The following is a 14,248-nucleotide window of genomic DNA, read 5'->3' as shown; positions in this document are numbered from 1 at the left end:
AGCAGGTCTTTTGATCTTAGCTCTTGTGACACACAAGAAGTAAATTCACACAAATGAATAAAGTCACACAACTGAATTCAGCCACATTACTCTTGGCCTCAGACTAACCATTTTTCTGTCTAGTCACCTGCTCAGAAAAATGATGGTATTGAACAGGAGGGGAAAATATCTGCATATTGCACAGTTAGGGACATTAGTTAGAATTTCAGCTGGCCAAGGATCCTGGAGAACAGAGTCCTGACCATGAGGTTTCACCTTACAGGTAGTTGGGGTCATCCTAGACATCTTCTCCACCTAACTACCAATGGCTCCTCACAATCATTTTCATCTCCCCTCTACATGAACTAAGCCCATGAAGGCTAGTGTCTTACTATAGTGACTATAGAAAAAGTATCCAGAGATTCTCAGCCCCTCTCCAATGTCTTCCTCTCAGCAGAATAATATAAGCAAGAGAAATTACTTAAAGGACAAGCACTGCACTTATTTTCCAGATTGGGGGGAATTGCTTTGGTTCAGTAAGTGCATAGAAATTAATGATTGCACAAGAATCTATTAAGGCATCTAGACTACCTCCCAAGAGATCTCTGCAAGATTGTTCTACACAAATTATTCTCCGGGGCTTTGCCCAGTCTAGTTTTAAATGTCCCAGATGATGGGGCTTCCCTCATTTCCCTTGGGGAAATGATTCCACAGTCAAATACATCTCTCACTGCTAAGTAATTTTTCCTGCCCAAATTTCCTCCTCTTAATTTTGCACCATGATTTCTAGTTCTACCCCTCATGCCACCCAAAACAATCCCTCTTCCTGCTTGGGCTTCATGCCCTTCAGTACCCACAGATCATTAGCACATCTCCTCATCAGTCACTCGGCCAAGCTAGCTGTGTTTAGCTCTTTAAAGCTTTCCTCATAAGTCAGGCAGTCCCTCCAGCCTCTTAATCGTTTTTGTTGCTCTTCTCTGAATTCACTCTAATTTTGTTTACATCTCTCTGGAATTGAAGTGCCCAAAACTGAAAGCAATAAACAATAGCAGCTCATTATCTGGCAAGAAGCTAATTCCAGCTACCAGAGCACAGGTGCTGCACACACACACGCTCCGGATAGTTAGGTGCCAAGTTGTCCTCATATTTCCCATAAGGCGAAATCAGAGCCTCCTCAGATGGAATACATCCCTAACTGTCACTCAGGACCAGAAATGAATCAGAATGCAAACCCTCTTTGGACATTTCAGAAATTTCACCTGAGGCTTTTTGTTCCATTTTCATACAGCTCTGCAGACCCTGGTCCCTGCCCGGAGTGGAGGCATATGGGAACCCCAGAGCTTTATTCCTCTGATCCCAACTGTCACTTGGAGTGGCAGGACCTGCCTTCCCTTCCAAAAAGGCAACAGCAGCAGCACAGGCTCTCTTGTTCTCCTCAGAAGCATAGGATGGGGTCCCTTCTCCTCATCCCACCTCTCCAGGAAAGGCAGGGATGGTAACAAGTACTCCTTTTCCAGGATTGGCCTCAACAGCCAGATGCATTTGCCTGACTGCAATAGACTTGGCCCACCCTTTTAATGCACACACACAAAAAATCATCAGGGGTGCTATTGGCAGGGAGTTAACACTCTGAGATGAATGGAACATTCATTACTCTCCCAGTTGTTGTTGAAGGCTGTCTGCAGTGTCAGGCAGACAACCCTGGATAGGTTACATTAAGTTCTTTTTTCCCCCTAAACTTGTCTTCATAGCCATACAGACTAGAAACTTACTGATAATTTTGAGTGAAAGTTGAGATCTGGATATAATCACATGATTCCAAGAACTGAAATAGTTATCCTGGCAAAAGTGCAGTTTTGCTGTGTTCACACCAGGAGCATTTCAGAGGTGTAGTATACAGGTATACCTGGGCCAGCAAAGCACAGAGGGTATGTCTACACTACAAAGTTAATTCGAACTAACAGCCGTTAGTTCAAATTAACTTTGATAGGTGCTACACACGCGAACCACTAGTTCGAAGTTAATCCGAACTAGCAGAGTGCTTAATTCGAACTAGGTAAACCTCATTCCACGAGGACTAATGCCTAGTTCGAATCAATTAGTTCGAATTAAGGGCTGTGTAGCCACTTAATTCGAACTAGTGGGAGGATAGCCCTCCCCAGCTTTCCCTAGTGGCCACTCTGGGCACCACCAGGGAAACTCTTCTGCCCCCATCCCGGCCCCCGACCCCTTAAAGGGCCATGGTCAGGCTACGGTACCCTGCACCTGGCACGGCTCAAGCCAGCCACCCGCTGCCACCCAGCCCTTCGCCTCTTCCCGGGACCAGGCTGGCGGCTCCCGGGAGCCTGCCCTGGTCCGCAAGAGGCAGGCGCCCGCCTGGTCTAGTGCAGACATCGTGGACCTCATCCACGACCTCCGCACTAGGCACAGGAAAGTGGCCGTCTAGGGCAGGAGAGCTGCCAGCCTGGCCACCAAGGAGCAGGTTTGGATGAAAATCAAGGTGGTCCACTGAGACCCCCGACCCTGAGCCCTGAGCTTAGAATGGCCGTACTGGGTCAGACTAAAGGTCCATCTAGCCCAGTAGCCTGTCTGCCGACAGTGGCCAACACTAGGTACCCTGGAGGGGATGGACCGAAGACAATGACCAAGCCATTTCTCTCGTGCCATCCATCTCCAGCCTTCCACAAACAGAGGCCAGGGACACCATTTCTACCCCCTGGCTAATACCACTCCATGGACCCAACCTCCATGACTTTATCTCACTTCTCTTTAAACTCTGTTCTAGTTCTAGCCTTCACAGCCTCCTGCAGCAAGGAGTTCCACAGGTTGACTATTTGCTTTGTGAAGAAGAACTTTCTTGTATTAGTTTGAAGCCTGCTACCCATTCATTTCATTTGGTGTCCTCTAGTCCTTCTATTATGGGAACTAATGAAGAACTTTTCTTTATGCACCCTCTTCACACCACTCATGCTTTTATAGACCTCTATCATATCCCCCCCTCAGTCTCCTCTTTTCTAAGCTGAAAAGTCCCAGTCTCTTTAGCCTCTCTTCATATGGGACCTGTTCCAAACCCCTGATCATTTTAGTTGCCCTCCCCTCTCCCACCCTCTCTCTTCCCCTCTCCAACCTCCTTTTCTCAGTCTCCCCAAGTTTTGTTCAATAAAGAGAGTTTCTATTTTTGACCACACGTGTCCTTTATTTTGTACATCAGGAAGGGGAGGGGTAAGTGGAAGGAGGTGAGGGAGGAATGGGGTACGAGCCCCCAATGGGGAGGACTGGGCTGGCTCTGCGGGCTCCTTGGGGTGGAAGCTCTCCTGAAGCCCCTCGACTGACCCCCCCCTCCGGATGGCAGACTGCGGCAAGTGCAGCAGGGCTGATGGCCGAGTGCTGTGATGTGCCGAGTGTGAGCATTCAGGGCACTCCAAGCCAGGACTGCTTTGCTATCCCTCATCGAATTAGACAAGCGAGCGGAGAACCCCTGAGAACTGTCTGTCTGGGATGGGGGTCGGGTCCCTTTAAGCACAGCCCTCGGCTAGCCTGAGACAGCAGCTCCACGCTCTAAGTCCTAATCTGATGCCCTGCCGGCACTGCTTCCGGCCAGCCTTAACCCCGGTTCAGGGTCCACTCAATGTGGACATGCTAGTTCGAATTAGCAAAATGCTAATTTGAACTAGTTTTTAGGTCTAGATGCACTAGTTCGAATTAGCTAAGTTCGAATTAACTAATTTGAATTAAGTTAGTTCGAATTAGTGCTGTAGTGTAGACATACACTTATAGAGTACATTTGGCCCTAATTGCACACTAATATGCATCCATTGGATGATACCAGCATACTCTCCACACATACCTCCCAACACATGCTCTCAGCAACCATAGTTATTAACATACACCTACTGTACACACATCTTCACCGGTAGTGATCATACACATTTTAATACATACACACACTCCCTCTCCCTCCATCTCTCTAATCCACTGCCCACTGTCTGAGGCAAGCATCTCTCAAAACAAAAGAGACAACTCTTTCAAATGCACACAGCCACGACTTCATACCAAGACATGTGTCTAGACATGCACACTTCTGGATCCCATGCTCAGGAATGCATGCAACTGCTTCCTGAACCAATGTATACTTGCAAGTCACAAATTCATGCACGCACACTTCCCTCCCTCCCCCCGTGCTCAAAGGCCAATACACACTCACGTGCATTGGAACAGAGCTATACATGCAAAAAATATATATGTTCTTTTGAATACATGAGAAATGAGTGTACATGAATCCTTACTTGAAAACACATAGACCAACATATGCACACATGGGCATTTTTACAAACACCTCTACACCTGGAGGTTCTGGGCACAGGGCAGAAAGCTAGTACTCTGTAAGGCTTTGAGTCATATATGCCATTAACTTGTGGCATGGCTTTGAGTAGTACGACTACACAGCAACATTGTTTCAAAATAACAAGAGTTATTTTGAAATAACCTAGTCCACGTCTTGACAGCAGGCAGTTCTTTCAAAATAGTGTTGAAATACTGTCAAGCTGGAAGACTTCTTACTCTGACTCCTGTAATCCTCAATGTACGAGGAATAAGGGAAGTCGGAGGATGAGTGCTCTATTTTGAAGTAAGTTCTGTGTAGATGCTCTCAATTTCGAAATAAGCTACGCAATAGACGTAGCTCCATTTGCATAGCTTATTTCAAGTTAAGCTCTGCTGTGTAGATGCACCCTAAGAGCCAGAGTGTGCCTAGCTGTATGTTGGTGGATGAGTGTGAGGGTACAAGGGGAGGATATTAATGGTTACTGTCCCAGTGAATTGTAAGGATTAAGTGGTTCCAGCCTTCAACCTACTATATATAAGTCCTAATGGACACAGTGGGAAACCTGTGATTACTCATAGGCATTGCACACTCACACTCGTATGGCTATGCACTGATACACTATTGATTTCCCTTCTGGAAACTCCATGGCTGTTGTCAGTGCCTTCTATTTGTCTCCTTGTTCATTCCCCCCTTTGTCACTCCTATTCTCTCTCTGTCATGTGTCCTTCACAGAAGAATTCTTCATTTTTTTACAGAAATGACCAAAAAAAGGACTACGGGTTGTTGTACTTAAGAGAGAGTCTCTCCAGCCCTGAAAGGAACAAGGAAAGAGACTTCCCCAAGGTCAGCCAGAGCCCAAGTCCTGCAGAGAGTTGATTTCAAGGACAGGCTGGCTTCAGACATAGACGTTAATTCACTGTGGCTCTAATTGAACACGAAACTTACAAACTTCAGTTTCTGAGTTCAAATCTCCATCTAAGTCCCTCTCATTTTAGTTCAAACCGTTCACCTGCCTCCAGACCCAAACATCTTATTCTAATCACCAGCCCTGGCTCTGATCCCAGCCCTTCAGCCTTACTACAAATGTTCCTCATTCCCCCTCCACTCCTATCCCTGAAATTCAAGCTGTAGGATTCAGTAACAGAAGAAATACAAATCAACACCAAATTTTGCTCTGGACTCACGAATAAGTGGGAAAGAGAATGAAGAAAGACACTTTTTCCAGTGGAAACACAAGGCCCAGAATTTACCACAGGGCTTTCAAAAGCACCAGGGTATAGCCCTAAGGTGGTGAGAGTCTGGTCCCATCAGCCAGCTGCCTGCTTATACTGTAAAACCTGTAGAATTTAAGGCCAGAAGGAACCATCACATCATCTAGTCTGACTTCCTACATATTACAGGCCTCTGACAAAACCCAGCCCTGGACCTGCCCCTCCGCCCCCAAACCCAACAATCAAACTTTAGACCAAACTTTACAGCCCACAGGAATGACACACCCCAGGCAGAGAATAGGAGGGACCGAAGTACAACAATGTCTGTGGCTTCTGCAATGGCATGGAAATAATTAAGTGAGATTTCCTAGATACTCTTGGCAAGTGACTGGCACCTGCACGTTGTAGAGAAAGGTGGAAACCCCCACAGTCCCTGCCAATCTAGCCTGGTGGGAAATTCCTTCCTGACCCCACATATGTTGATGTAAGATCCCAAGCATGTGAACAACCACCAGACAGCCACGCACGTGAGAGAGGCAATGCTTGGTGCCAGCTCAAAGTCCCACCTCATCCATGTCCCTTCTCTATCCATGGCTATCTTTGATGCTTTGGAAGAAGATGATCAAGGAAGGGAGCATCAGCCTGAACCAGGGCAAACACTGCTGTGACGTGGGGAAACAGAGGTGGACCTTTCAGAGCACCTCCCCCTTCTTTCTGCTTCAGTGGGATAGGGAGCCTTGCCCTGGTGGGAAGGAATCCCAGGATACACTGGGCAGCACCTCACCTTCCACATCTATGCTCCAGCTAAGACTGGGATAAGCCCTTGGGCCATAACCCTAACCATGGCAAAAAAAAAAAAAAAAAAAGAGCAAACATGAGTTTGGGATGCCTTAACAGGAGTGTTGTTGAGCAAGACACGAGAAGTCATTTTTCCACTGTACTCTGTGCTCATTAGGCTTCATTTGGAGTATTCCGTCCAGTTCTGGGCACCACATTTCAAGAAAGATGTGGAGAAATTGGAGAAGATCCAAAGAAGAGCAACAAAAATGATTAAAGGTCAGAAAACATGAGCTATGAGGGAAGGCTAAAAGAATTGGGTTTGTTTAGTTTGGGAAAGGGAAGATTGACATGGGGCATGATAGCGGTTTTCAGGTATCTAAAAGGATGTCACAGGGAGGACAGGGGGAAATTGTTCTCTTTGGCCTCTGAGACTAGGACAAGAAGCAATGGGCTTAAACTTCAGCAAGGGAGGTTTAGGTTGGACATTTGCAAAAACTTCCTAACTGTCAGGGTGGCTAAACGCTGGAATAAATTGTCTAGGGAGGTTGTGCAATCTCTACCTCTAGAGATATTTAAGAGCAGGCTGGACAGACATTTATCAGGGATGATCGAGATGGTGCTGGGTCCTGCCGTGAGGGCAAGGGATTGGAATCGATGACCTCTTGAGGTCCCTTCCAGTTCTAGTGCTCTATGATTCACTATCCTCTGGGCTACATTAGGGCAAATGGTTCTCTTTCTTCACCCATTTGCACTTGCATCACTAATTCCCAGAGTCCCCCTGACTCTCAGCCTGTTTTCCTCCCCCCAGAACCTCTTCTGTCCTACACTCTGAGGGGCTGTCTCTGTCCCTCTCCCTTCCGACAGATTCTTTGCCCCCACCCTAGGCGAGCCCTCTTCCCCAAGAGTCCTCTCCTCCTGCCCCACAGTGGAAGTAGAGGTCTCTGTACCTCTCCCAGCCACCCAAATCCCATCTGTTCTATACTGTACATAAGAACGGCCACACTCAATCAGACCAAGGGTCCAGGTAGGCCACTATTCTGTCTTCCAACAATGGCTGGTGTCAGATGTGTCCGAAAGAATGGCCAGAACAAGGCAGTCCCAACTCCTGGCAATCAGAGGCTTAGGGAAACCCTGAGCATGAGGCTGCATCCCTGACTTTCATAGCAAATCATCATCAATAGACCTATCCTCCATAACCTAGCTAATTCTTTTTCAAACTCCGTTATACATTTGCCATTCACAATATCCTCTGGCACTGAGTTCCACAGGTTGACTGTGCATTGTGTGAAGAAGTACTGTACTTCCTTTTATTTGTTTGAGACCCACTGCCTATTGATTTCATTGGGTGACCTGTAGGTCTTGCTTTATGTAAAAGGGTAAATAACACCTCCTTGTTAATTTTCACCACACCACAAGACCTCTGCCATATTCCACCTTAATCCTATTTTTCCTAAAATGAACAGTCTCCGTCTCTCCTCATATGGAATTGGCTCCATATCCCTAATTGATGGCAAGATTGTTCCTGTACCTATCCCCCAATTGTTTCTCCATGCCCCGCCCTGGGAACTGTTTCAACTGCTCACCTCACGTGCTATCCATTCTGCCCTCACCATTTTCTCTTATTATCAGAGCTGGACAAGATGGTCTGTGCTGTGACTGATATTTTTTTTCTCCTGGACAAAATGATAACAAGGAGAGTACTTCATCTGTCAAAGCGATTCCCTGGCTGAATCTGAACAGCACATGAAATCACAGCACATTCTTCTTTAAGGAAAAGGGAATTTCTTAAAGATAGAGGATTTGCCACTGAACACAATCTCCTGCCACTAGCAGTGTCTCCCAGAAAAAAGACCCCCACTAGTAAGGTATCTGAGCAGTCGTGCAATTCTGTTGTTGGACGGCCAGATAAATTCCACACCAATCCCCATGGGAATCACCTTATGTTGCCCTGAAGGGCAAGTTTTCACCTTGCTCTCCAGCTAGTTTGCTAATGGTCATAAGATCACCCAGCCCATTCCAAAACTTAGTAATTGGCCCCAATCATCCTCCTCCAGCAGGGAGTTCTGCGGGTTTTCTGTGCACCCAGTGTAGGAGACTTTCCTTTCATTGGCTCTTCATCTCACACCACCATCCTTTGCTCCCATTTTACAGCATAAAGAGGAGGAATGAAGTGATCCCAGAAATACCATGAAACTGCCAAATAGCACTCTCTTCGTTCACCCGCCCACTCACCAATCCCCCAACCCAGCTTGATTGCTCAGAGAGCTGCATACCCTAAAAAGAGCCAGACTCCCATCTCCGGGGTGACAGCTAGCCCACTGGTGCCTCGCTAGCAGTAGTCCAAGGGGGCCTGAAGGAGGCACTGCTGACACAGGACAAGGCGGCTCAGGTTCTGAAGGGCTGCCTCTCCCAATGAGTAGAAGGTGCTGGAAGAGAGCATCTCACCTCTGCTGTTTGTGGGGTGAAAGGAAATGCAGCTGGTGACTCCTTTAAGTTGTTTGTTCTCTTGCTGGTACTCGCAATCAGGGCTGGCCCTACCATGAGGCTAACTGAGGCAGCCGCCTCAGGTGCCAGACAGTGGGGGGGGAGGGGCGCCACTAGCCCAGAGTGTAGAAAATTGTGTCTGCTGCTGGTGCATATGTATTCTCTCTGCAGTACCATGAGAGGAGTAGAACAGGCAGAAGGCAGAATTGAGGTCCAAAGTTTTGGCCCAAGCGAGGGGCCATGGGGGGCCTTTTGAGCTCCCTGCCAAAATGTTGTGGGCCGGCCCTGTTTGCAATATACAGGAATGCACCCCTCTCCCCAGTTAAAGGGCAGAGGGGAGCAATCGCTGCATGATCTTAAGCTTGGGGGCTGAACCCCTTCCCTCCCCCCCCCACACAGCTTCTCTGACAAGTTCAGTGAACGAGTAGGTCCTTTGCCCTCATAAAACCCATGCGAGTGCCAGAGACCACTTGGCTCTTTGTTCCCAGCAGTAGTCTCAGAGCCTTCCTGAGGATACTGGTCTCAGGGCAGGAGAGGGGCATTAGAGGCTGAGAGCTGAAGCGGGCCCCTCCGTGGCATAGCAAAGCCGTCCGATCACAGGGCTGAAAGTGGCGGCGTTTAACTGGTGGAGTAACTGGGTCATTACTGGGGTAGAGGCTATTGTCCATATTGAGTTACAATGGTCTGTGGGTGTTGGAGCAGGGCTAGAGCAAATTCATAGGGTCTGACTGAAAAATCCTTGGGTTTGGTATGCCATTCACTGGTCTGTTTCTGCCTTCTCCCCCGGCCCCACCCCCCTCCTTTGGAGCCTGTAAGTAAGCTGAGCTTCACCTTGGGCCTTGCACATCTTCATCACTTAAGGGAACACAAGCCAGCTCAGAGAGTCGTTATCTCGTCAATACAGCTGTGCGTGTGTGCAGGGGTTCCCTGATTGCATTAGACACCCTGAAAATAACTAGAAAGAAAAGTATATTCAAGGAAGTGGGGAAAGGCTTCTCCCTTGGCTCGTGACACACAGGCACTGCACAAACCCATCGCATTCCCCTGCACGCAGTCACCACAGGCTAACACACACATGCCGTGCTGTCGCCCCACACGCATGCATCCCCCTCTCTCATACACCGTGCTACAGTGGCTAATTAAATGTCTGTGGAGAAATGAGGTGAGGGTCAAATACTGGCAAAGAAACCAATACACTGAAATCTGTGCAGCTCTGAGGGCATGTTACGGTGAAGGAGGAAGCCCCAGAGGTACCAGCCTGAGGGGGGCACTGGAGTGCATGGGAGCTGTGTGTCTCTAGCTCAAGCCAGGCAGTGGGGCCAAGGCACCACACGGCAGGGATTGTCAGAGCCCACTTTGGCATCGGGAAATGCAGGGACATTGATCCAGCCTAAGGGCGAGGGCAGGCAGAGCCAGTGTCCTATCCTGCCACCAAGCAGAGGCAGGGAAGCACGGGAAACCTGAGCCACCAAGCTAAACACAGGAGTGAAGAGAGTGCAACTCAGTGCAATGCTGCAAGCTTCTAGCCCTAATGAGGGGAAAGCGAGCGAAGCCCCATCTCCATCCCACACTCCCCTGAGCCTAGCCAGACAGGTCGAATGTCCTCTCTGCTTCGTGTACCCTGGCAAAGGCACCAGAGGAGACAGCCTGTGTGAGTCACTTGGCACTATGCAGTCCTTAGCTCTCCTGCCAGCCTCAGCTGTGATCCTCTCTTCCTCCATTGCCTGCCATTCAATCAGAGCTCGGCTGTGCCCCACAACATCAGCCCAGCTCCCTCTTGCTCTCAGCTCAGTCACCCGTGGGAGACTGGAACAAGGGAAATGTCGCCTCTGACTGCACATACACCCCCAGACAGACCAACGGGGGCCAGCCTGTTTTACATCCATCCCAGTTGGCTAGCTGCCTGCGATGTGCATTGCTCGGAGGGTGTTTGGAAGCCATGTGAGGGTATTCCCCATCCAAATTAATCCTCCCATACTCTAAAGCAATGGCCCTGCACAGTCCCACTTGCCAGTGTTACTGACACAGGCTGAGCTCCTTCCCCTTGTATACCGGTGAAGTGCAGCATTTTTCTTTTTAACCCCTTCAGCTCCTTTTGGTTGGCTCACCTTAGCGCCCTGCCTCTCCTGGGCAGCCCCTCCCTCCACTGCCCTCAGTAGGCTCTCATTTGCGGAGGACTAGAGATGTCCACTCCACTGCTGGTTGTCCAGTCTAGCCCAAAGTTGGGAGGAGAGCGGAATCGTAGCTCTGACCCCAGTGTCTCTTCCACTCCAGAGGCTACATGGCAGCTCAGCATTCAAAGGGTTAAATGTCTCTGGCAGCATCAGGGAAACACACAGTTTAGAGGCTTTGTGCAGTTGTTATGCAACTAGTGCATGGGAACGGGTTGAAGAGTAGCAGCTCCCAAGATTAGCATGGTCTGGGGTGGAAGCCATAGGACCAGAATCTCTGTGAAAGGTGAAAACGGCTCCAGACTCTGCCAGATTTGGGATCTCCTGGTCACTGGTCACACAAGCTTGTGCACGGGAAGCACTGTATAGCTCACACATCGGTGGTGTTAGTTGGAAAATAAGCATCTGAGATAGAAGGTGGTGTTTGGAGTCTGTGAAGTGGTCGTGTCCATTTTCCATGATGGGTCCTTGAGCGCTCTCCCCGAGCAGAGGGACATGCACACCAAGCTATTAGACTGCACAGCTCACAGTGGTTAAGCATTTAGTGGGGTCTTTGGGAGGATGTATATATGAGTGTGTATTGAAAAAATGCTCTCTCCTTCCTTGGAAATGGGGGTTTGGGGAGGAGAAAGCGGCAGTTTCCCAATCCGGAGCGGAGAACGTGTGAATCTGAGAGGGAAAAAATCTGAGCGAGATAAGGAGAGCATGTATGTGTGACCCGGGGAGCGAGTGCAAGAGATAAGTGTGATAATGCGTGCAGAGAGAGAGGGGAGGCGTATGGGAGCAAGGAGGGCATGCAACAGTGGTGGGGAAAGGGTGAGCGGGGGAGCAAGAGAGATTGTGTTAACATGTAGGATAGAAAGTGTGCATGGGCCGCAGGGAGAGCGTGGGAGTGTGGGTGTCTGTGGGTGCTGAGTACAGTATACAAGATAGAGGGACAGTCCGTGCACAAGGGTGAGCTAGGGAGAAAAGCAGGCTGTGAGACAGTGTGCATGCAAGCAGTACTGTGTGAGAGTCAGAAGGTGTGTATGAGAATGACCCACAGCAAAGATGGGGGGGGGGTGAGAGAGGGGCGAGAGGGAGGATGGGAGGGAGAGGCAACATGTGACAGAGACTAGGCCTGACATGCAGATAGCATGTATGTGTGCAGTAAGGGTGCTCCATGGTGGATATAGGGGGCGTATGTGCAACCCATGGTGCTAGGGAAATGGATCAAGAGTGTGCGAGTGAGAGCGAGGGCTCTGGTAGTGAGTCTATGCATGTGTGTGACATCGTACGAATTGCATGTGACAGAGAGATAGACGTGTGTGTGGCACAGTGAGCCGGAGGCAGTGTACACACACTGTATATTACATTTACGGGTGTGGGTATGTGATTATTAGCATGTATGAGTGAGTGTGTTGCCCTGTGTCTGAGATACAAATCTGTATATTCAGGCAGAGTGTGCTGGTTTGTACTCCCGGTACAGTATGCATTCACCCTTAAACCCTTGTTTACAGAAAGCCCTTCGAAACCAACCACCAATGTCTATCATCCTTTCAAAGTACAGTCTACTTACTCTTGGCTCTCTAAGCATGAACACAGCTGACAATTCCGGACTTGGCAAGAGCCAATACCCAGAGTATTTCCTTCTCCCATCTCTGCCTTCCCTGCTATTTTTTTTCTTCCTCTGGAAGCGAGAGAAGGAGGCAGTGTTTGCATGGACACTTTAAAGAGCCACAAAGGCACCTTCTAAAAACTTAACAGTGATTTCCACAGAAAGGTGAGGCGCATCGTCACTCGTAACCCACAGTGCCAGGCAACGCAGGCTGCGTATGGAAGTAGAACAGGGACACTCAGCTCCATCCTGCCCCTTCCTTTTCCAATCCCCCCCTCCACCCCTGCAAAGAACACAAATCCAGCAGCAAGTCAGGCACAGGTGGTGTCCTCTAACCAGAGGATTCACCAGCAATAAATAATCTTTCCTTGGTTCTTACTTCCTGAAGAAGGGGAACGAGGAATTTAAATAGATGTAGCTTCATGCTCCAACTCATCCTCAGTCTGTCAGCCCCCAGTCAAACAAGGGGATAGGGGGAGGCATTAAGGAAGAAGGAGCATCACCTACCTTGCAAGGAGAAGAGGGACAGGAAGAATCCCAGCACCCAGATGCTGTGCAGCCAGTAGGTCCTCATGCTTCTGTCTGTCTGTCTCTCTCTTTCTTCCTGTCTTGCTCTCTCTCGCTCTCTTTTTCAAAAATAAGACGGGATTCTTGTCTCCTTTCGGTCTCCCCGGTCTCTGTTCTACTAGCTCAGACAATCCAGTGCAGAGAAAGCTGGCCAACGGTAGCCAGATTCCCAAATAACCTCTCACTCTCTCCTTCAAGTGCTGGAGAAAGGGGGGCCAGGTTAGAGGCTCGGCATAGCCTGCACTGGCTGTAAACACAGAGAATCTCTCTGTCTCTCTCTCCTGCAGCTCCAACTAAATGCGACTGTACTTAAACAAGCAATGCCTTATAGGACAGCGCTCAGAGCAGAAAAGATCCCACCTCTGCCACCTAGTGTTGCCAGCCAGACCATTTTATAGATATTATAGAAATATGGATGGAGCATCAAACGCACATCTCCGATCCTGGGTGCAGGAACTATGCAGGGCTCACTACTGCTCTGGGCTCTTCTCCCAGGGGTGCAGGAAAAGTTATTGAGCGAAAGGGGAATCATTTCCCCATTGACACAACCAAAAGAGCAGTAGGGCTGATTTGATTTCTCATATCTCACAGTAAAGTTCTGCATTAGGAACTCCAGCATAAGGGGCCTGCTCTGTTAGTAACAGTACACTGGAGGCCAGTGGGGAAATTAAGGAATGTGGTCTGTAGGCACAGAGACACTGGTGCCCCCAGGAAAAGTTTGAAACACTGGGCCCCATTGATCCGTGCAGGAACTCTATTGCCTTTAGCACAGATCGCCAGGGACCAGCTAGGCCCATTCTACTAAGAAAATTTTGCTTGCAAACATTTTTTTTCCAGGAAGTGTCCCACATCTCCCTTCCTTTTCTTAGTTACTGAAGGATACTTCCAGGGTACCAGCAACTTTTTCCATACACATTTATTGGCTCCAGTGGCTTATGCCCACCCGAAGTCATCTTTCTGTGTGAAACATACAAAATAAAATAAACAAACAATAAATAATAATTCTTTACAAGGGAGCTTTTCATCTCTCGCGTCGCCAAGTCTTTCCCAAAAGAAGGTATCTTTTTCCCAGCTGCGGAAACACAAGCAAAGTGATTGGGTGACCTTGAAGAAACAAGTCTGTGATAGAGCCAGG

The 14,248-nt window shown here is 48.7% G+C and overlaps 1 protein-coding gene across 1 annotated transcript in view; it reads right to left on the bottom strand.

Moving 5' to 3' along the window:
* LSAMP (limbic system associated membrane protein) overlaps nt 1–13,418 on the bottom strand; it is a 1,540,275-nt gene extending 1,526,857 nt beyond the window's left edge. Inside the window, exon 1 of the mRNA XM_075906335.1 lies at nt 13,054–13,418. Within this exon, the coding sequence (XP_075762450.1) occupies nt 13,054–13,120 (67 nt within the window). The 5' untranslated portion in view covers nt 13,121–13,418. The remainder of the gene's footprint in view (nt 1–13,053) is intronic.
* Nucleotides 13,419–14,248: the final 830 nt, after the last annotated feature.

The sequence above is a fragment of the Pelodiscus sinensis genome, chromosome 1 (assembly GCF_049634645.1).
Source record: "Pelodiscus sinensis isolate JC-2024 chromosome 1, ASM4963464v1, whole genome shotgun sequence".
NCBI lineage: Eukaryota > Metazoa > Chordata > Testudines > Trionychidae > Pelodiscus > Pelodiscus sinensis.
Note: the sequence above shows the minus strand (reverse complement) of the source record. Positions and strands in the feature narration are given on the sequence as shown.